This window comes from Mastomys coucha, chromosome X (assembly GCF_008632895.1).
Source record: "Mastomys coucha isolate ucsf_1 chromosome X, UCSF_Mcou_1, whole genome shotgun sequence".
NCBI classification, from domain to species: domain Eukaryota; kingdom Metazoa; phylum Chordata; class Mammalia; order Rodentia; family Muridae; genus Mastomys; species Mastomys coucha.
In genome coordinates, this window is record NC_045030.1 from 94,787,348 (window position 1) to 94,809,760 (window position 22,413).

General features: G+C 37.1%; 1 protein-coding gene across 5 annotated transcripts in view; it reads left to right on the forward strand.

Annotated features, from left to right (window-relative positions):
* Klhl15 (kelch like family member 15) overlaps positions 1-22,413 on the forward strand; it is a 48,588-nt gene that overhangs the window by 14,147 nt on the left and 12,028 nt on the right. For all 5 annotated transcript variants that reach the window (XM_031365003.1, XM_031364993.1, XM_031364983.1 and 2 more), the window contains one exon: positions 3,880-4,591. In XM_031365003.1, coding sequence (XP_031220863.1) covers positions 3,887-4,591 — 705 coding nt within the window. In that variant the 5' untranslated portion in view covers positions 3,880-3,886. The remainder of the gene's footprint in view (positions 1-3,879; positions 4,592-22,413) is intronic.

Here is a 22,413-nt window from a genome sequence, read left to right on the forward strand (position 1 = left end):
TCCCAAGTGCTGGGATTAAAGGCATGCACCACCACTGCCCAGCTGACTTTTTTCTTACTAACTTTCTTTTGTTGTGTGAGCTCAAGCCAGATTCAACACTGATTAAATAAGTTAAAAAGTCAAGAAGTTAAAAGATAGTGTCATAGATAACATATTGAAGCAGTAGGAAATCTAGTGATCACTTCCCATGAGAATGGAGGAGTGGTGGCTTAGTGACTTGAATGCTGCCTTTTCCTCCTTAACCACATCTATTCTACAGAGAAGATTCCTGATTGGCACATATTTCCATATGTAATGTAGTACCTAGCACACAGGTGCTTTTCCTTCAGTAAATATCAGAGGGGCTATGGTAATAGAATAGTGAGATTGGCTGGTATTGCAGGATTGGCTGGTATAGAAGGAGGAGATAGAGTAGTGACAGCAGACGGATGTGTTATCAGTTGCTTAGTTGGAAAGGCTCTTGGTCCAAACACCCAAGCAGAGAGAAAAGGAATTGAGATTAGGTCCCAGCATTGTCACTTGGTAGGGTTTCAGAGCCACAGATGTTGACTTCTACATCTTTTGATTGTGTTCTTCAAAACCTGGCTTGATCTGTAGGTAATGTTTCAGCAGAGGGCTCAAACATATAATTCCAAGAACATGAGGAACTCTAGACTGTTTTCAAAGTGGCTATATTGTGGGGCATGTGGTGTACTTCAGTATTTAAGGATTTGGGAGTCTGAAACAGGAAGATGTTGTAAGTTCAGGCCCTGGACTGTAGCAGAGTGAGACTCTGAAACCCTGTCTGAAAACCACCTCTCCATCAGTGGCTATAATATTCCAGAGATTTGTCCATATCAGTTAAGCTTAGTTTGGTAACATCTTTTTGATTGTGCATTAGTGCTCACCAGTAGGGAATGGTTTTACAGTTGTTCAAAGAAAAAAACTGTCCACAGACGCTGAACGTCTACCTTAAGAATAAAAGACAGATCACCATGTTTTTTGTTTAGTTAAAAGGTATGTAGGACATGCAGACAGGCAAAGAAAATGGAGGCCCTGGCAGGAGTTGTTGATCTGATAGGAAAAAGTGTAACATGTAAAAAAGTGATAAAAGTTAAGATATGATAAGGCAAGTGAAAAAAGAGGAGGAAGGTTACTAGCTGTGGTAGTAAAGGCTTATGATCCTAGCACTTGGGAGACAGGAGGCCTAAAGAGTCTTCTACCAGCTTGCACTATATGATGAGTTTCTTTCTTTAAAAAGAGCAGTGTTTATTAGGAAGTTGATAGTTTGGATTTCAGATGTAGAGTAGTTCTGGATGAAGGCAGGTCAGGTCTTTAAAGGTTTGCAGTGGAATAAGGACAATATATAGGGGCTGAGAGAAACTGGGGGCTGTGATTCAGTTTTTGTGTGATTGTGTTTTGTGAATGCTGAATAGGTACATATAACTTAGCCAGGTACCAGTCAGATGGGAGAGCCATTGATCAATGTGTAACAAGAGACAACAGAAGACGGAATTTTATCTTATTAAAAGGTCTAGGTTTTATTTATGAAAAGAATGGTCAAAAGTTAAGGAAAGGATTAGAAATATCTATAGTATGCCTTGAAAGAGTTTTTTTTTTTTTTCCTTTTAAGAATACTGAAGGTGCTAGGTGTGGCGGCACAGGCTTTTAATCACAGCACTTGGGAGGCAGAGGCTGGTGGATTTCTGAGTTTGAGGCCAGCCTGGTCTACAGAGTGAGTTCCAGGACAGCCAGGGCTATACAGAGAAACCTTGTCTCAAAAACAAAACAAACAAACAGAAAAAGAAACAGAAAAAGAATACTGAAGGTGAGAATAGAAGCAGAATGTCAGGAAGGTGGAAATTTGAGGAAAAATGTTTAATTTAAATGAGGATGGAGAAGGGACTTTGGACCAACATATACATGTAGTAAATTTGCATATAATAAAGGAAGGTTCTACAGTATACATTAGAAGGAGTTGTGAGGGCATTCAAGATTGGAGAAACCCTTAGAGAGGAAGCTAGGAGCTGTGTGAGCATGCAGAGGAAGCAAGATAGAAGATAGCCTGAGGTGGATATTAGTGGGAAAAATTACTTTAATTCATAAATAGGCTAGACTAAGTTAGTTTATTTTTGCCTTATTTGGCTCTTATTTATTTATTTATTTTTTCGAGACAGGGTTTCTCTGTGTAGCCCTTGCTGTCCTGGAACTCTCTAATTTATTTTTCTTATTTATATTTTTGTGATGCTTGGAATTGAACCCAGGGCTTACATACTAAATACACACTCTACTTCTGAGTCATAGATCTGTTTTGTTGCTGTTTGAGATAAGGTCTCACTGTGTAGCTCTGGCTAGTCTGGAACTTGCTATGTAGGTAAGGCTGGCTTTGAAGTCAGAGAGATACACTTGCCTTTACCTCTCTTAGTGTTGGAATTAAAGATATGCCTCCACGCTCAGCCCCCTAGATCTCATTTTAATTGTACTTAGTTTTATTTCTTAACTCTGTAGAAATTATTTTACTTTTCTTTAAAATTATATACTGTAAATATAAAAGGACATTCGTCTGTTTCTTAAAAAATAAGGTTAATCAGGTAAGTATAAAAGAAAAGAAGTGTTCTTAAAACTCACTACTACCTAGGTTCATCATTTTGGTATCCTTTCAGACTTTTTCTCATCTGAACAAATACATATGTATTTTATTTTTGAAGGTATACTCATTATGCTATGGTAACATCTAATAAACATCATTTGTTAGACTAGGCAGATTGCTATCACCACTCTTATCTGTTATACTAATCTACCATTAGGTAGGTTGTATCATATTTATTTAATGATCTGTTGTCAAATCTTTTTGTTTTAGAGTGTCTTGTTATGTAGCCCTGGCTTGCCTGGAATGTACTGCAATCTTCCTGTTTCTGTTATTATTTTTTTCTTTTTTCTTTTGGTTTTTTGAGACAGGGTTTCTTTGTGTAGCCCTGGCTGTCCTGGAACTCACTCTGTAGACCAGGCTAGCCTCGAACTCAGAAATCCACCTGTCTCTGCCTCCCAAGTACTGGGATTAAAGGCGTGTGCCACCACTGCCTGGCCTGTTTCTTGAGTGCTTGGATTATAGGTATATTCCACATGCCCCATACGTGTTAAACTTTTGATTTTTTTTTTTTTTTTGTGGACAGGGAAGCTCTGTCTATGTAGCCCAAGACAGGGGCTTGCTGATTTTTGAATTCCCAGCAAGCTTTCATTATCACCTTCCCTCTGTTCCTCCAACCATCTCCATTCCTCCTTTTCTCCCTCCTTTATCATTCCTAGGCTAGGTTAGAACTCTGAATTCAAGTGATTTTTTTTTCTTTCAGCCTCTCCTATAGTTGGAACTGCAGATACATGTTGCTGTGTCAGATACTTTATAATGGTTTATTATACATAATGCTAGGAAGAAGAATTTTATCTGTACAACTTGGCACATTTATCTAATTATTTTCGTTGGGATGAATTTCTAGGCATTTTTGAGACTTTCGGGTTGTTTTTTTTTTTTTTTTTTTTTTTTTTTCTATTTTTTGGACTTTCCTTAACTGTTTGCTTGTGAAATTTTTTGTATTCCTAATTTAGAAACATGAATATATTTGATAAATTATATAAAGTCAGATAGGCGGGTATTGTTTATAAGTCAACAGGTTACCACCACTGTTTACTAGATCTGTCTTTAGTAGAGTCTCTTTCCCAGGTAGGAAGCCAAAAACATGAGCTTGGAAACTTTCATAGAAAGTTGCCTTCTCTTTAAGGGTTTATATACTTAGGACTTTGCTAGTAGATCTAATATATTATAAAAACTGTTAGAACTCTTAATAATACCTTCTCAATGTATGGTCATGATTAATACCATTTTCTTTAATTACTTTTTTCCAGGTGATTCATGGCAGGGGACGTGGAAGGATTCTGTTCCTCCATCCATGACACCAGTGTCTCTGCTGGGTTCAGAGCACTGTATGAGGAGGGATTGCTTCTCGATGTCACTCTGGTTATTGAAGACCATCAGTTCCAGGCCCATAAAGCCCTCTTGGCCACCCAGAGTGATTACTTCAGAATTATGTTCACAGCAGACATGAGGGAACGAGATCAGGACAAAATTCATTTGAAAGGTCTAACAGCTACTGGTTTCAGCCACGTTCTTCAGTTTATGTATTATGGAACTATAGAACTAAGTATGAATACTGTTCATGAAATCCTTCAGGCAGCAATGTATGTTCAGCTTATAGAAGTGGTGAAATTCTGCTGCTCTTTTCTCTTAGCCAAAATCTGCTTAGAAAATTGTGCGGAAATTATGAGACTGTTAGATGATTTTGGTGTTAACATCGAGGGAGTCAGGGAGAAGCTGGATGCCTTTCTGCTAGACAACTTCGTGCCACTAATGTCCAGGCCTGATTTCTTGTCTTATCTGAGCTTCGAGAAGCTCATGTCTTATTTGGATAATGATCATCTGAGCAGGTTTCCAGAAATAGAGCTGTACGAGGCTGTGCAGTCTTGGCTGCGACATGATAGACGACGGTGGAGACACACAGATACCATCATTCAGAACATCAGGTTTTGTCTGATGACTCCATCCAGCGTTTTTGAGAAGGTTGGTGCATTTGAAAGCAATAGACAGGACTCCTCAATTTAATTAAAGCAGATGTTTTTATAGATAAGATTCCCAGAGTTGGTCAGGAGTCAAAAAAGGAGTAGTTTATAAGAATATTTTCTATATAAGATGCTGATTTTGTTATATCTTATGCATTTAAGAATTTTAAAAATGGATTTTTGTGGGAGAAGAGTAAACCAGGTAGGTAGTAGAATAGTTCAACTTTTCAAGTACCTTTAAAGTTAGATCATGATATGATACAAATATTACAAATTTACTTTAGCTTTTCTTAATGAGAAATGGGCTAGATTATTTTTAAAAGTTAATTTAAGTAATCCATGCTAGAATTGAGGATTGGATTTTTATAGTCATTAAGGATTTTTATAGTTCTATATGGTGCATATACATTAAATGATTTTCTTATTTAAAATGCAATAAGGGCACATACAATAGTTCTTGATGATAGTCTTCCATACTCTTGCCTATCTATATCTGTTCCCCATTTTACTGTGAATACTAAGGTTAACCATGAAAACAAGTTATATGTCTAAAAACATTTTGATATTTCCAAACTAGTAGACCATAAATCTTCTATATACACTCATAAAGCATTTTTGTATACATTCTACCATATAAATCTCCTTTAAAAGATACTTTCTTTAAAATAACCTTGCCTTTTTGCATAAAAGCATCTTCATTTCTCTATCAGAGTCTCACTTGTGATCCATTCTTGCCCAAAGGAGAGAGAGCAGCTTCAGTAATTGCTTAGCTTAATTGGTTTCTAATCACAGTGTTTCCTCTGGGACTCTGTTTACCTCTTGCATCTTTCCTTCTTTCTAGAAAGCACACAAAACTTGGTTGACAGATACCCTTCATACTAAAGCACTCAGCTTTAGTTACCAGATATTGTGGAAAAAAAGTTTGATTATGCCATTTTAAAAATAAACAAATTTGTGCCTTTAAATAACACCCAGCAGCCTGGCATGTTTTTTTTTTTTTTATTTCTGAAATGCTGTGAAATGTCATTATCATCTTTAATAGAAAGCTCAATTTTATAGAATTTTATCTTTATTCTCAGAATTTATTAATATGACAAATAATTAAAACTAAAAAATTTACTAATTTTTTTCAGTAGGAACCATCCCCACATCATCTATGTAAACCATTTGCTGCTTAGGTTTTGATTATTTTCTATCTTTACTATTGTTTTTATTGCTCTCTTTCTCTGAGGATTCATGTTTTATCTTTATATATTAAATCTAGATGCTTTCTCACCACTAAAACAGAGCACTTTATCCCCCAGTTTCATTTTAGATAGAAGTAGAAAGTATTTGTGAAATAAAAAATAAAGCTTCTTCTCTTGTGGGACAATATAATGGTTAACCGATAACAGTTAATTTGTAAATGTTGAGCTAGGGTAGTCTACATTTTAATAATCGGTGTTCAAGATAGGCAGTTGGTATAGTGGCTAAAAGGCTATTGGGTAGTTGTTTAACAGTTGAACTTGCTGATTTCCTTTTTGCACCTACAGCCTAACAGTGGTTATCACCATTCACTAGGCATTTGGTTTTATCATTATAAAAATGTTATTGAGACTTCCTTCTGGAATTACGTTCTTAGGAAAACTTAAGACCCAATTGAGGAGAAAAAATTCCATTTTTTTTGTAATTATAAAATCTTTCACTTCTACTTGAGTAAGCTTGCCTTAATAGTGTGTGAGATTTAAGTTTAACAAACCATTTTGTGGCTTTTTAAATGTTGAGATGTACTTCAGTTGTGCAGATTAGAGGTCTTATCTTTAGAAATACAACTTTAGAAACTAAATCGATAGGGAGAATTTTGTGGGCAAATAAATATTTTAGATAAAATGGTATATGCCTTTGATCCCAGCACTTATGCAGAGGCCAGCTTGATTTACACAGCAAGTTCATTTAACTTCGTATCTAAGGCTATACAGAGAGACTGTCTCAAAAATTTTAGACATCATATATCTTATATTTAAAGCTTCTTAAAATAGTATCCATATGTTTTTCTTGTATTCAAAAAATTGCAGGTCTCAAACAAGGTCATTTTGTTTTCTTCAAATAAGGCTTTTACTCTATCCCAGGCTGGTCTTAAACATGTTATAGAGCCCAGTCTGGCCTCATACTCAGGGCATCTTCCTGCCTTAGTCTTATCAAGTGCAGAGATTATATATACATGCCACATCTGTCAGGAAATGTTAATATGGTCTTACTTTAGCTTTCATGTGTGTTTTTTTTTCAGACAGGGTTTCTCTGTGTAGCTCTGGCTGTCCTAGAACTCACTCTATAGACCAGGTTGGCCTCGAACTCAGAAATCCGCCTGCCTCTGCCTCCCAAGTGCTGGAATTAAAGGCGTGCGCCACCGCTGCCTGGCAGCTTTTAAACTTTCTGTTACAGACTTAGGTAAACATACAGAAAAGCTGAAAGAATAGAATGACCATTCCAAAACAAACACACCATGTAAGTTAATAGTTGTTAACATGTTTGCTAGATAGGTAGATATTGTATAGTTTTTATTATGTGTCCTTTCTTCCTCCCAGAACTGGTGCAAAGAATGTTGTAGTCATTGTGACTATCACCCCTAGAAGCTTCAGCTATCATTTCCCAACATTAAGGATATCATCCTACATAACCAAAATAGTATTGTCATATCCAAGAGAATTAACAATGTTTCTTTAATATCATGTAACACCTGGGCCATTTTCTGTCATTCAAAGTTGTCTTTTTTTAGTTGCTTTTCATGAACTAAAATTTAACCACAGTTTGCACAGTACATTTGGTTGTCTTTGTTTTAATTTTGAATTGTTTCTCCTTTTTCTTGTTTGTTATAAGGATGTTCAAAAAGGAAAAGTGAATGAAATAGTGTAATGAATACCTGTATGGAGTACAGCTGTTGCCTTAGATTAAAAAAAACTGTTACTGTTACATTTGCCATATTTTTCTAGCCTTTGAAAATAACTTGTAAACACAAATACCTCTTAAATACTGTATTTCTCATATGAGTAAGGACTTTTCTTATCTAAATACAATCCTATTTTTACCTTAGGGGCAATAACACTAAGACCCATCATCAAATTGCTAATGCATATTCAATCTTTTGGAATTGGCCTCCAAAATGCACTACAACCCAGTGTTTATGCATTACTTTTGATTGGCCATCTTGTGTATTTAGTCCACAGCAGCCCCCACCATTTTTTTTTGAAAGACCAGACTGCTCATTAATTCGTTGTGTCAGTGTTTCACATGCTGGGTGTATTCTAGATGTATCTGATTATTTCTTTGTGTTGTTGTTTACTTAGTGTCTTTCTACCCCTTGTTTCCTATTAACACATCTACATTTTAAAATCATGATTTTTCAGGAACAATTAATGGAAAATACGGTAATCTCTGTGGAAAACCATTTATTTAGTTGCTCAGATCAGGTTTAGAAATTGCCAGTCACCACTCTGTATTGTGACTCCAAGCAGCTCATTTCTCTGACTAAAATCAAAGAAATTATTTAATCTAATCTGTGTTGTTTCTTACAGTAATAAAATTCCCCTCCCTTAAAAAGAAGTAGAATAATAGGCAGTGGTGGCACACATCTTTGATCCCAACACTTGGGAGGCAGAGGCAGCAGGATCTTTGAGTTGGAGACTAGTCTGGTCTACAGGTCTACAGAGGGCTGAATAGTCAGGGTCCAGAATAGCCAGGGCTATATAGAGAAACCCTGTCTTGAAAAGCCAAAAAAGAATACTTCAGTTTTTTGGAGTTAAAACTATGTGAAGTTTTAAAATTGAAAGATTCATTTTTTTCCTTTTGGTTTTTAGAGACAGGGTTTCTCTGTGTATCCCTGGCTGTCCTGGAACTCACTCTGTAGACCAGGCTGGCCTTGAACTCAGAAATCCGCCTGCCTCTGTCTCCCAAGTGCTGGGATTAAAGGCCTGTGCTACCACTGCCTGGAGAAAGATTCATTCTTAATTAAAAAAAACAAAAACAAAAACAAAAAAACAAAACAAAACAAAAACCAGCCTGAGATTTCAGTCTGTAGCTGAATGGTAGAGTATAAGCTTAGTATATACTATGTTCAGTCTCCAGCACCATCCAGATCAGTGTGTAACTGTGACTTGAGCTTCAGTGTTCAAAGATTAAGACAACAAAAAGGGGGCTGGAGAAATGGCTCAGTGATTAGGAGTAATGGGTGTTCCTCTAGAGGACCTGGGGTTCAATTCCCAGCACTCACATGGCAGCTCACAACTGACTGTAATGCCAGTTCCAAGGGATTTGTGGAACCAGACATGCATGTGGTACACGCATATATGTGCATGCAGGCAAAATATCCATACACATGAAATAAATGAATCATTTTTAAAAGGCAACAAAAAGTATGGTAATTATCTCAAATATATTTTGGAACTAAAGATTAAACTCAGGACCTTATGGATGCTAGCTAGGTGCTCTACTACTAAACTATATCCCCAGACTTAAGTAATTTTGAGATTGATTACATGTTGAAATTGTCCTTTGGATATATTGAATTAAATAAATGAACATTTCACCTTTTGTGCTTTTAAAAATGTGGATACTGGGGCATGTAAAATTGCATCTTTTGGCTTGCATTTGCTGTTTGGATTATATTTTTATAGCAGAATACTGCTCTAATGATCAGGAAGTGGGTTTTCATTGGCAGTTCTGAATAGGCATATAGTAAGCAGCCTTTCCCCCATATTTAACCCTCTTCATAGCTCTCACCCTTTGGGTATGGTCATAAACAGTAAGTGTTAAAGAAGTCCCAGACCTAAAGATTTATTGAGTGGTTAATGAATATAGCATTTTTTTCAGGATCCTTTTTCTGTCTTCTGGAAAATAAGCACCTATCCAAAGCTTTGGGGAGGAGCTTCTTCCTGAAACAGTAGCTTTGAGATCTGAGCGGTGGCATTTTAGAAGGGAAAGAAGCATTCTGTTTCTCAGGGAAGAAGCGCTCCACCCCATCCAATCTCAGTGTCAGGAATCTGAATGATGCCTACTAGCTGTGTTGAAATCACTAGGCTTATTCTACTTCATTATTCCCCATAATCCCATCTGAATATTTCTCAGCTCAGCACACTGCTTCAATTTGTGCTATGGCCAGTCACCACAGGCCAAAGCTTCCAGATTCCCTGAGTTCCTCAAAGACATCTGTACTGTTTGGTTTTAACACTGTATAACATATAGACACACAGGCAGACAGACATGATGTTTTGTGTGTACATACACATGTGTTTGTGCCAGGTTGTGCACTAAATAAATGTTTTCCACATAGATAGAGTCCAAATATTATCCCCATTTTATAGGGAAGAAAATAGGTTCACAAAGGTTAGGAATATTATTCCAGATCAAGTGGCACTGTCCAGCCTGGAATCCAGGTCTGCTTACTTCTCATTTCAGGATCTTTCTTAAAGCTGCTAGACTAATGAGAGTCCCTGGAGGTGCATAATGCATGCTGGTTCACCTTGGGTCATTTAGAAGTTATTAATAGGAATAGTGCTAGCACGAATAACAACAACAATAGAAACTAAGAAATTCATAATCCTAAAAGAATATAAGATATGAAAGCACATTTTTTACTATATAATTAAATCTAACAATTTCAGAATCTTTTTAATTTAAATTTTTGTGATGCTGGGTAGGGGTTGGACCCAGGTCTTCACATATTATAAGAAGCACTCTACTACTGAGGTACATTCCAAGTTAGATCTTGTCTTTTTAAAACATAGTTGTTTAAATTATGATTTGTTTTTGTCTGTATCAGATCCTTAGTTTTGAAACTAAACTGTAATTTCAATTTTTACTTAAGCATATATCTTTGGCATGTGTTTTTTACTAGCTTTGAGGGCCTTTGCATCCATTAACAAGAAGATAAGGCCTGTTATCACAATGAATTCCAGTAAAGATTTGTTTTAATTTTGTTTTGTGGCAGGGTCTCATTTGGTAGCCCAGGTTTGGCTGGAACTCACTATATAGCTTAGACTAGACTTGAACTTGAGTCAGTCCTCCTACCTTAGCGTCCTAAGTGTTACCATTACAATTGTGATCCACTGTACTTGGCTGGCTTTTTTTTTGTTTTTGTTTTTTCTTTTTCTCTTCCCTCCTTCCCTCCCTCCTTCCCTCCCTTCCTCCCTCCCTCCCTTCATCCCTCCCTCCTTCCCTTCCTTCCTTCTTGTCTTCTTCCCTCCCTTCCTTCCTTTCCTCTTTTTTTTTCTTCAAGACAGGGTTTCTCCGTGTATCCCTGGCTGTCTTAGAACTTGCTCTGTGGAACAGGCTAGCATAGAACTTAGTTATCTGCCTGCCTCTGCTTCTGGGGGAATAGGACTAAAGGCATGGGCCATCATGCCCTGCTCAAAGAAAAGAAACAATACTGGGTTTGTCAGATGGCTTGACAGTCTGAGTTCCATCCCTGGGACCTAAATGGTGGAAGGAGAGAACTGACATTCAAAAGTTGTCTTCTGACCTTCACACATGCCATGGCATATACATGCACATGCCCACACATATATAAATAGAATAAATTAAGTAAATCCATTTTGGCAAAATTACACTTTTTATAAAAGATCATATTGGTAACAAAATTGTTAAATTATTTGGTAGAAACACATCTGTTGCTTTCTTTTTTTAAACATAGTGACTCAGGAGCCACAGGAGAGGCTCACTCCTGTAGTTCTAGTACTTGTAAGGTTGAGGCAGGAGGATTGCATTGAGTTTGAGGGCAGCCTGAGCTACAGTGTAGGATCTTGTTTCAAAAAACCAGAAAATAATGACAAAATAGTCATGTTAACATTTTTTTTTTTTTTTTTTGGTAGTGCTGGGGAGTGAACCAGGGTCTTCCACGTGCTAGGCAAATGCAAATCCATGTTTTAACATTTTTGAACCTGGAACATTCTTCATAAGTTATAAATGTTCATAGGTAAGAGTCAGCATGCCATTGGCCCTCTTGATACTATATTAATATAAATTAACTTCAAAATTACTAAGTCCTATGAAGGTAGATAATCAGATTAGTTCAGCTTTCTATTTAGTTTTAGAGTTGATCTGAATGGCTGTTTATTAAGGAAGCAGACTGTATAGATGTATTCTGCTTTAAGTAAACCCATCATACTTATTTTAAGTACTTTGTTTTATGAACTACTTCATGATATTCAGACTCCATAGTGTGCTTTTTTCCTTGTTGATTAAGCATAATTTACTGTTTTACCCCCAAATGGGATTTATATAAAATTTAAAAAATTTTTGGGTGCTAACATACCCAAGGGCATGTATAGTCCCTAAGAGTTTTTAAAATGTATAGCTAATGTTTTTAAGGAGACAAGGCCATAATGTATATTTGTTGTATGTGTACAACTTAGAAAAGTACTTTTTTATCACTGGTAATAGAATTAATAAATCTTTATTTTTATAAAAGTTTAAGACTAGTTACTACTTTAGGCTGACAAGATGGTTCAGTGGGTAAAGGTGCTTGCTGCCAAGCCTGATGACTTGAGTTCAATCCCTGGAACCTACATGGTGGAAGGAGAGTGTTGTCTTCTGTCCTTCACCCACATACAGTATATCCCTATATACATGTAATAGAATATTTAGCACTCTGGCAATTTTGATAGCTTAAAATATGCCTTTATTAGTGAAAATGAATTTACTAAAGTTAGTGAAAATAATGCTTCAGAAAAGCTTTCTAACACCTTGATGTTTTAAGACAGGATCTCATTCTAGGATAACTTAATTTGTGGCAATCCTCCTGTCTTGGCTTTCTGAAAGATGAAATTACAGGTCATAATGTGTGTCATAATGTTCACCTAGAGTTCACCTAAAAGCCACAATTTGAGCCAGACATGGTGGACACACCTTTAAGCCTAGTGCTTAGGAGGTAGAGCCAGGCAGATCTATGTGATTTTAAGGCCAGCTTGGTCTACATAGTTTCAGGACAGCCAGAGCTACAAAGTGAGACCCTATCTCAAGAAAACAAAACAAAACAAACAAACAAACAAAAAAACCAACCCCCCCAAACCCAACAAAACAAAAAACCCAAACCAAACAACAACAAGCTTAATTTTGGTGTCTGGGGAAATAGCTCAATTGGTATAGTGCCATGCAAGCATAAGGACCCAAGTTTGATTCCCAGAACCCATGTGAAGGTGGAGGTGGAATAAAAAGCCCACTTTGATTTTGCACATTTATAATCTGAATATACAGGAGACAAAATCCTGGGCACTTGCTGGCCAGGCAGCCAGCCTAGCCTAATTTGCCAATTTTAGGCCAGTGAGAAATCCTGTTTCAAAATCAGGTGGACAGTGCCAGAAGAATGGCATCCAAGGTTGATCTCTGGCCTCTACATGGTTATAAGCAGACACACTAAAAAAAAAAAATCAAAGCAACATTTTAAAACAAGGCTATAAAGCATCCTGAAGTTACCTAGAAACTGATAGAATTCAAGGATGAGAGTTTGAGTATCTGAAGTATACCTTAGAATGTAGTAGCTGTCAGTGCTTCCCACTCAACACTAATCTTCCACAGTTTCTCCGTCAGTGCAGTTGAGCTACACAGTATTCAGTGTACTGTTAACACTGTTCTTGATCTCATTCTTGGGGTATGATATTCTCATTAATTGAAGTACAGCTCATGTAATAAAGCAAAGATGCTATTCTTGTTCGCTGGAATCCCTTCATGTATGTTTTGGAACATGTTGACTAATCAGGTACATGTCTGAAGTAAAACTTATGTCCAGCCACCAAACTGTTACTTGTCATTTTAACACCGTTTAGTCAAAACCTCTGAAAAGTCTTTATTTATGTCTTATGACTTCAATTAGAGCTAGAATATGTGGAAATTTTCCTGTAACCCTCAGAATTTTAGAAATACATAAGAAACAACATTGTAGTTGATAATAATTCATGTGTATATGTATTATATGTGCACATGTACATTCAGTGTTTGTGTATTATGTAGGATGTCTGTACATGCACATAGAGGCTAGAGGAGGATGGCAGAAGTCTTTATCACTTTCCACCTTAGATTTTGAGAGTCTCTTGCTAAACTTAAAGCTTGCCATTTTGCCAGCCTGGCCAGTGAGCTCCTGGAATCTGCTTCTCTCTGAGCACCAATGCTGGCCATATTGAGCTTTTACATGGGTGCTGGGGGATTTGAACTCAGACTTTTGCTTTCATAGCAAGTACTCTTACCTATGGAGCCATCTCTCCAGCCCTGTAAAAAATATCTTTAAAGAAAAAAATTGGACATTTGACCAGAATTTCTAATAAGCTTGGGTTGTGCTTGAAAAAGTTTAAAATCATCTTCCGATATTGACTCATGGAGCTAGAATTTGAAATTGATTAAATGAATAGCTAGCTCATTTATCCCTCCAAGTAAAAACAAAAATGGGTGGATTTTCTTTTGGGAACTAGGCCAATGTTAAGTGAGTATTTTCAGTTACATCAGTCTCCTTTTTGCTAATCCTTACCCCCAGGCTCCATAGACTTAGATGCTTGGAATTAACCCATATACAGTTTGAAAAAAATGATCCACAGTGTTTTTAAGGCTTTAAAGTCCACTGTGTATACAGAGTGCTTTTTTCTCTCTCCCTCTGACTTTGATTCAGTTGGGCTCACAGTTTTTTCAAGAATGTCAGAAGCCTAGATGTTGACAGCTGTTAGAAGCCTTGGGAAAAGCAGTGTGTTAGGGGGTATAGTAAGTAGACAGGAATCTATTGAAAACAGGAGTTTGAAAGTTGATGCTTGGGCCAGGCATGGGGTGCATACCTTTAATCCTAGTACTCCAAAGGCAGAGGCAGGCAGATCTCAGTGAGTGCTAGGTCAGTCAGGGCTACGTGAGACACTGTTTTCAAAGCAAAAACATTTTAGTGTTCCCTTTATCAATAAGAAAGATGAAACAAAATCAGAACAATTAAGGACCTCTTCACTGATGTGTAAGAGAAGTAACCCTTTTTAATAAATTGGAAGAGATGATAGAAAACCAGAAAATGAGAGAATTAAAGGGGACTGGATGTGTAGAGAGCTTGTCCTAGTGTGGAGGCATCTCTGGGATCTTTGCAGTGAAAATTTTAAAAAAAGGTCAAATGTCAAAAAGACTGGAAAAAAAGGATAGGAACAAGGGGAATGTTTATATTTTAGCCCTTGAAGACTTATTTATTATTTTGTTTTTGTTTTGAGACAGGTTCTCTGTGTAACCCTGGCTGTCTTGGAACTACCTCTGTAGACCAAACTAGTCTCCAACTCAAGAGATCCACCTGCTTCTGCCTTTTGAATTCAGGGATTAAAGGTGTGTGCTACCTGGTTTGAAGTATTAATTTTTAAATTTATTACCAAAAAATGAAGCATATTTCCCTAAGCAGCCTACTTCGTGACTCACTGAGAAGTTAAGTTTTATGATTAAACTTTTTATTTGGCTTTCTTGCTTTAACTAATATATATTATATATATTAGTTTATATATATATATTAGAGAATGTTTCTGTAAATAGGAAAATATCCCTCAAGTTATAAATTCTAGAACTTATTTGTGCTACTTAAATATTAGTACAGTCACAGTAAAAACTATTAACTTGGGCTCGAGAGATGGCTCAGAGGTTGAGAGCACTGACTACTCTTCCAGAGGTTCTGAGTTCAATTCCCAACAACCACATGGAGGTTTACAACCATCTGTAATGAGGTCTGGTGCCCTCTTCTGGCATGCAGGCATATATGCAGGCAGAATACTCTATACATTATAAATAAATAAATTTTTTAAAAGGAGAAAGAAAATAACCTTAAAGTACTATTAATTTTATTTTTATTCTTTAACTTTCAGATTATTTAATCTTTAATCTGGTAGCTACTCAAATAGTAAGAACTGTTTTTAAATGATTTCCTACCTTTGTGCACTGTTTCTGACAATGCTCTTTCATACTGAAGTTATAAAGAAATTAAAGCAATCCAGAGATTGTTACTTTTTTTCTTTGTGGGTTTTTTTATTTTGGTTTTGTGAGACAGGGTTTCTCTGTGTAGCCCTAGTTGTCCTGGAACTCACTCTAGACCAGGCTGGCCTTGAACTCAGAAATCCACCTGCCTCTGCCTCCCAAGTGCCGGAACTAAAGGCGTGCGCCACCACTGCCTGGCAAGAGATGGTTTAGAGCACGTTGTATCATGAGTACCCACTAAATGTTAACTCTTACCATTTTAATAGATGGGAGCATCAACATAAAGTCCTGAAACCAATCCCTCTCTGATATTAAGAGCTGAGCAGTCTCAGTACTATGACATCATGAAAGGATCCACACCTAATTGGAATTTACTTTTAATCACTTTATTTTTTTTTTTTAGGACAAAGGTTTTATTTAATAAAAGGCATTTTACTTTCAGCTTTTTTGTTGTTTTGTTTTGTTTTGTTTTTGTTTTTGGAGACAGGGTTTCTTTATGTAACTTTAGCTGTCTTGGAATTCAATCTGTAGACCAGGCTGGCTGTGAACTCACATATATCCACCTGCCTCTGCCTCCCTTTAAGGCATGCACCACCACTGTTGGGTGCATCTAGCTTTTTATTTCACATAAATATAAGCTTTAGTTCTGATCCTGAATATTTTCTGCTTCTGAGAGCAAAGCTTGAGGCCTTATGAATGCTAGGCTAGGACGTTATCACTGAACCACACCCTTATACCCCTCAGCATTTCATAAAGCCTTTGACATGGTAGTTTTCTAGTACAACACATAAAAGACTACCCCAAATTTTACTAACAATCAAAACTTTTACCAAATGAACCAGGTATGGTGTCACTTCCTAGCACCTGGGAAGCTGAGGTAGGAGGATTTCTTACAATACCAGACTAAGCTATATAGTTCCAGGCCAGTCAAGGTTATATAGTATGACACTATCTCATAAAACTAGCCAATCACTACCACCACCAAAACCCCAAAAATAAATGAAATGGCAGTTGTGGTTTCTAAAAGATAAGATCTGTTTTAGCATAAGCCCCATGGTAGTACTTTATTTTTAGATTTTCATTTTAGAAGATTGGATCCTGGTAGAGAAGTGAGGATGAAATTTATAACCAAGATATAAGCTTGCACATGATAATTTTTGCACCCATCTATCTGAGATTTAGGTTAGCATTTTTGGATGTAGAAGGGTCAGAAGTATCTGTTCATGCAGGTAATGTTTCCTATAAGGAAGAAAACATCTGAAGGTTCAGAGTCTCACACTGAAACAACTATTAATACAGAACATTTTTTTTTTTGGTTTGGTGAAAATATATCAGACATTAAAAATTATTTCATCAATGAGGGTTATAGTTTAGTGGAAGAGAACTTGCCTAGCATATCTGTAGCCTTGAGTTTGATCACCAGGACTATTGAAAACATGAATTAGATGATAGTATCTTAAATTTGTTGCTTAAAAATCTAAGATTTAGATTGTAGCCAGTTTGGTAGATATTTGAAATCACAGATTTTGAGCTAAATCTAGTAATATAATTATATTCCCTTTAATAATAGGGAAATTCCTAGTACATTACAAGTTCATTCCACTTCTCAAAATTATAGGTAATAAAAACAAGTTACCTTTTAAATTTGCTTATTTAATAAATGGATTGTATATATTTTTTAAAGATTTATTTATTATATGTAAGTACACTGTAGCTGTCTTCAGACTCTCCAGAAGAGGGCGTCAGATCTCATTACGAATGGTTGTGAGCCACCATGTGGTTGCTGGGATTTGAACTCAGGACCTTTGGAAGAGCAGTCAGTGCTCTTAACCACTGGGCCATCTCTCCAGCCCTGGACTGTATATTTTAAGAAGAAACAATTTTTACTCTGTTCTAATGACTAGCTGTTTCAACATCTTAAAGGAACTATAATCAGAATTAATCCTTTGTCATATTTCTTCCTTTCCTAACAATGCATATATATATGCACACAATTATACTAAATTGAAAAGTTTTGAGGAGGAAATGGGCAACTAAAAGATTCAGGCCACTGTTTTCTTCTTCTTCTTCTTCTTCTTCTTCTTCTTCTTCTTCTTCTTCTTCTTCTTCTTCTTCTTCTTCTTCTTTTTGTTTTTGTTTTTTTTTGTTTGTTTTTTTGTTTTTTTAGACAGGGTTTCTCTGTATAGCCCTGGCTGTCCTGGAACTCACTCTGCAGACCAGGCCAGCCTAGAACTCAGAAATCCGCCCGCCTCTGCCTCCCAGGTGCTGGGAATAAAGGTATGTGCCACCACCGCCTGGCTCAGACCACTGTTTTTAAGAGGTTATAAGTATGTCCCTGGATTTTATTTTAAGACAAAATGCCACTTGTATAATAAAATTCTTAATTTATGAAACTAGGAAAGTGATAATCTTTCCAAGTCTTAAAACAAGACAGCTTTTATGAATGGAGAAGGAAAGTATTTCAAAACATGAAAGGTGTGTCATCCTTTCTATATTTGTCTTTTGAGAGTGCCTGATATACTGGTGGCTAAGCTGTTACATGAGGAATGAATGATGGTAGAAATGCCTTTTTTATGAAAAGATGAATCACATTTCTTTTGGGGTATGTCTCATCATGAATACACTTTCAAGGATTTCTTTCATATGGTTTCATCCCTATGTTTTTTGTTTTAAAGTAGAGTGCATGTGTGTGCGTATAAAATTACTTAGGCCAAGATTTCAAGGCATTAGTTTTAGCTCCACAATGAAAGAAGGAATTGGTTGTGTTTGTCAATACTGAGTAGTTTTAAAAAGCACAGCCTTAAGTAGTTTTGTGAAGAGAGCAAAGCAGATCTAGAACTTACTTTGGCTGAAAGAAATAGGAACTAAATTTCTTTGGTTGGAAGATCTTTGAATTACGTGTTTCAAAAGGCATGATTTCTGTTGTTGGAGGCTTAGAGGTAGAACACTTTGAACTTAAACATAGAATTGAAGTGAATCTCTTAAGTTCTTTGGAACCCAGGTTTCAAAGGAACACAATAGAATGAATGGGGAAGAGAACAAAGAAACTAGAAAATTGGGTATAAAATGCAAGACTGGAAAATGATTCCCAAAGGAGGTAAGCTAGGCCAATTTGATGAGATCTCTATGAGCCAGGGTTAGAATGTGTTAGGTCATCTAGCTTAGTCTTCTGAGACACTGGAATCCCCGTCTATTGTTCCTGCTGGTAACCACAACTAAACTGCCTCCAGTAGCAGAGGGCTTAGCGAACTCCAGAGGTCCAGTTGTCCTGGTTTGGGAGAAATAGATACCTTCTTACTGATTCTCACAAAAGAAGGCTCTGATCCTTGTAAAAAATGCATATTCTGACCCCAGTTCTAACCCATATAGAAAGAATCAAAATGGGTTAGACCCTAGGAGCTCACTGGTGGTTGAGTATTGAACACATATACAGACCCCTTATATATGCATTCAACAGCAGATTTTTATTGTTTGAGGATATGTGTACCATTCATTGCTTTTCCTCATTTAACATTTTGAACATCTGTCAGTACATTTTATATTCACATGCCATATATAAGCATTAAAAATAATGGTATATACTATAATTTATTCTGCTATTTTTTTTCTTTGAGATAGGGTCTGTGGCTAGCCTGGAACTTGTTACGTATATCTAGAACTCACAGAGATCATCTATCTTTCCCAAGTGCTGAGATAAAAGGTGTGAGGCTTTTCCTCTTTGTTGTTATTAATATATTAAGTAGTTCATGGAGGACAGATTTCACTTTGTCTTCTAGTTTTTATTTTAACCTCTAAGCTGTTGTTGTTTAGTATCTGGTATTTTGTAAAGTATCAGCATATTTTACTTCATTCTTACAGTTTCATTGTACTCTTTATAATACTTGCTCCATGAGCTTGTTTAACATCTGAATTCTGGATAACTCTCTGGGCACCACATCAGTTTTTAAACTTTCTTTCCTCTCATCAATGTGTTTTGCAATTAGAGAGTTACCACTATTGTTCAGCCTCTAAGCCTTCCCAGGTTTCTTTGCAAAGTTTCTGATTTTCTTTTGAAAAAACTTGAAAGCTGCCTGTCTAGTATGTAAAGTCTTTTCTTTATTCAATCTCATAACAACAAGACTACTACTCTGCTTTCTATAGAGTAGGAGTCTGTTACCACATCACTAACCTAGTTTCTACTGCACAGTTAGGTCCAAATTAGGTTCCTCTCCTTTCTGCTTTACTCTACAGACTAACTGCTAATGTAGGAGCTGATGATTTTGATACATAGGCACATGATAAACCAATGTAAATCCTTTACACATTGGCTCCTTCAGTCATCTGCCACAGAGTTAAGAAGCATATTGCTATCCCAATAATATCAGGTGAGGAAACAGGAATAAAACTCCAAGGTTGCACAGCTAATGTGTTCTCAATTCAGAAATTTTCTAAGTTGAATTATTAATCTCCATACTGGACTGCTTCACAAGATGTTTAATCTCTATGCTGGACAGACTGTTTGGCTTGGAAGTTATGTGATATGCAGACCACTGGTTGTGCACATTAGATACTTTAATATGTAATTTGAGATTTGTGGTTCTTTTTTTATTAGATATTTTCTTTATTTACATTTCAAATGTTATCCCCTATCCTCTTTTCCCCTCCAACCCCCCCCCCCATCCCATCCCCTCACCCCCTGCTCACCAACCTACCCTCTCCCGCTTCCTGACCCTGGCTGGCATTCCCCTACACTAGGGCACAGAACCTTCACAGAGCCAAGGGCCTCTCCTCACCTTGAAGACCAACTAGGCCATCCTCTGCTATACGAATGCTGCTGGAGCTATGAGTCCCACCATGTGTACTCTTTGGTTGGTGGTTTAGTGCCTGGGAGGTCAGAGGGTACTAGTTAGTTCATATTGTTGTTCATCCTAAGGGGCTGCAAACCCCTTCATCTCCTTGGGTCCTTTCTCTAGCTTCTCCACTGAGGACTCTGCTCAGTCCAATGGTTGGCTGAGAGCATCCACTTCTGTATTTGTCAGGAACTGGCAGAGCCTCTCAGGAGACAGCTATATCAGGCTCCTGTCAGCAAGCACTTGTTGGCATCCACAGTAGTGTCTAGGTTTGGTGACTGTATTTGGGATGGATCCCCAGGTGGGACCGTCTCTAGATGGTCATTACTTCAGTCTCTGCTCCATAGTTTGTCTCTGTATCTCCTCCCATGGGCATTTTGTTCCCCCTTCTAAGAAGGACCAAAGCATCCATACTTTGGTCTTCCTTCTTCTTGAGCTTCATTTAGTCTGTGAATTGTAACTTGGGTATTCCAAGCTTCTGTGCTAACATCCACTTATCAGTGAGTGCATATCATGTGTGTTCTTTTGAGATTGGGTTACCTCATTCAGGATGATATTTTCTATTTTCTAGTTCCATTCATTTCCCTAAGAATTTCATGAATTCTTTGTTTTTAATAGCTGAGTAGTACTCCATTGTGTAGATGTACCACAGTTTCAGAATCCATTCCTCTGTTGAGGGACATCTGAGTTCTTTCCAGCTTCTGGCTATTATAAATATAGCTGCTATGAACATAGTGGAGCATGTGTCCTTATTACATGTTGGAGCATCTTTTTGGGTATATGCCTAGGAGTGGAATAGCTGGGTCCTTAGGTAGTACTATGTCCAATTTCCTGAGGAACCACCAAACTGATTTCCAGAGTGGTTGTAACAGCTTGCAGTCCCACCAGCAATGAAGGAGTGTTCCTCTTTCTCCACATTCTTGCCAGCATCTGCTGTCACCTGAGTTTTTGATTTTAGCCATTCTGACTGGTGTGAGGTGGAATCTAAGGGTTGCTTTGATTTGCATTTCCCTGATGACTAAGGATGTTGAACATTTCTTTAGGTGCCTCTCAGCCATTTGGCATTCCTCAGTTGAGAATTCTCTGTTTAGCTCTGTTTCCCACTTTTAATAGGGTTATTTGGTGCTTATTGGATATTAGCCCTCTGTCAGATATAGGATTGGTAAAGATCTTTTCCCAATCGGTTGGTTGCCATTTTGTCCTATTGAGGGTGTCCTTTGCCTTACAGAAGCTTTGTAATTTTGTGAGGTTCCATTTGTCAATTGATCTTAGAGCATAAGCTATTGGTGTTCTGTTCAGGAAAATTTCCCCTGTGCCCATGTGCTTGAGGCTCTTCTCCATTTTCTTTTCTATTAGTTTCAGTGTATCTGGTTTTATGTGGAGATCCTTGATCCACTTGGACTTAAGCTTTGTACAAGGAGAAAGGAATGGATCGATTTGCATTCTTCCATGTGCTGACTGCCAGTTGAGCCAGCACCATTTGTTGAAAATGCTGTCTTTTTTTCCACTGGATGGTTTTAGCTCCTTTGTCAAAGATCAAGTGGCCATAGGTGTGTGGGTTCATTTCTGGGTCTTCAATTCTATTCCATTGATCTACCTGCCTTGTCATTGTACCAATACCATGTAGTTTTAATGATTATTGCTCTGTAGTACAGCTTGAGGTCAGGGTTGGTAATTCCCCCAGAAGTTCTTTTATTGTTGAGAATAGTTTTTGCTATTCTGGGTATTTTGTTATTCCAGATGAATTTGAGAATTGCTCTTTCTAACTCTATGAGGAAATTGAATTGGAATTTTGATGGGAATTGCACTGAATCTGTAGATTGCTTTTGGCAAGATGGCCATTTTTACTATATTAATCCTGCCAATCCACAAGTTGGGAGATCTTTCCATCTTCTGAGATCTTCTTCGATTTCTTTCTTCAGACACTTGAAGTTCTTGTCATATAGCTCTTTCACTTGTTTTTAAAGACACACCAAGATACCTTATATTTTTTGTGACTATTGTGAAGGGTGTTGTTTCCCTAATTTCTTTCTTAGCCTGTTTATCCTTT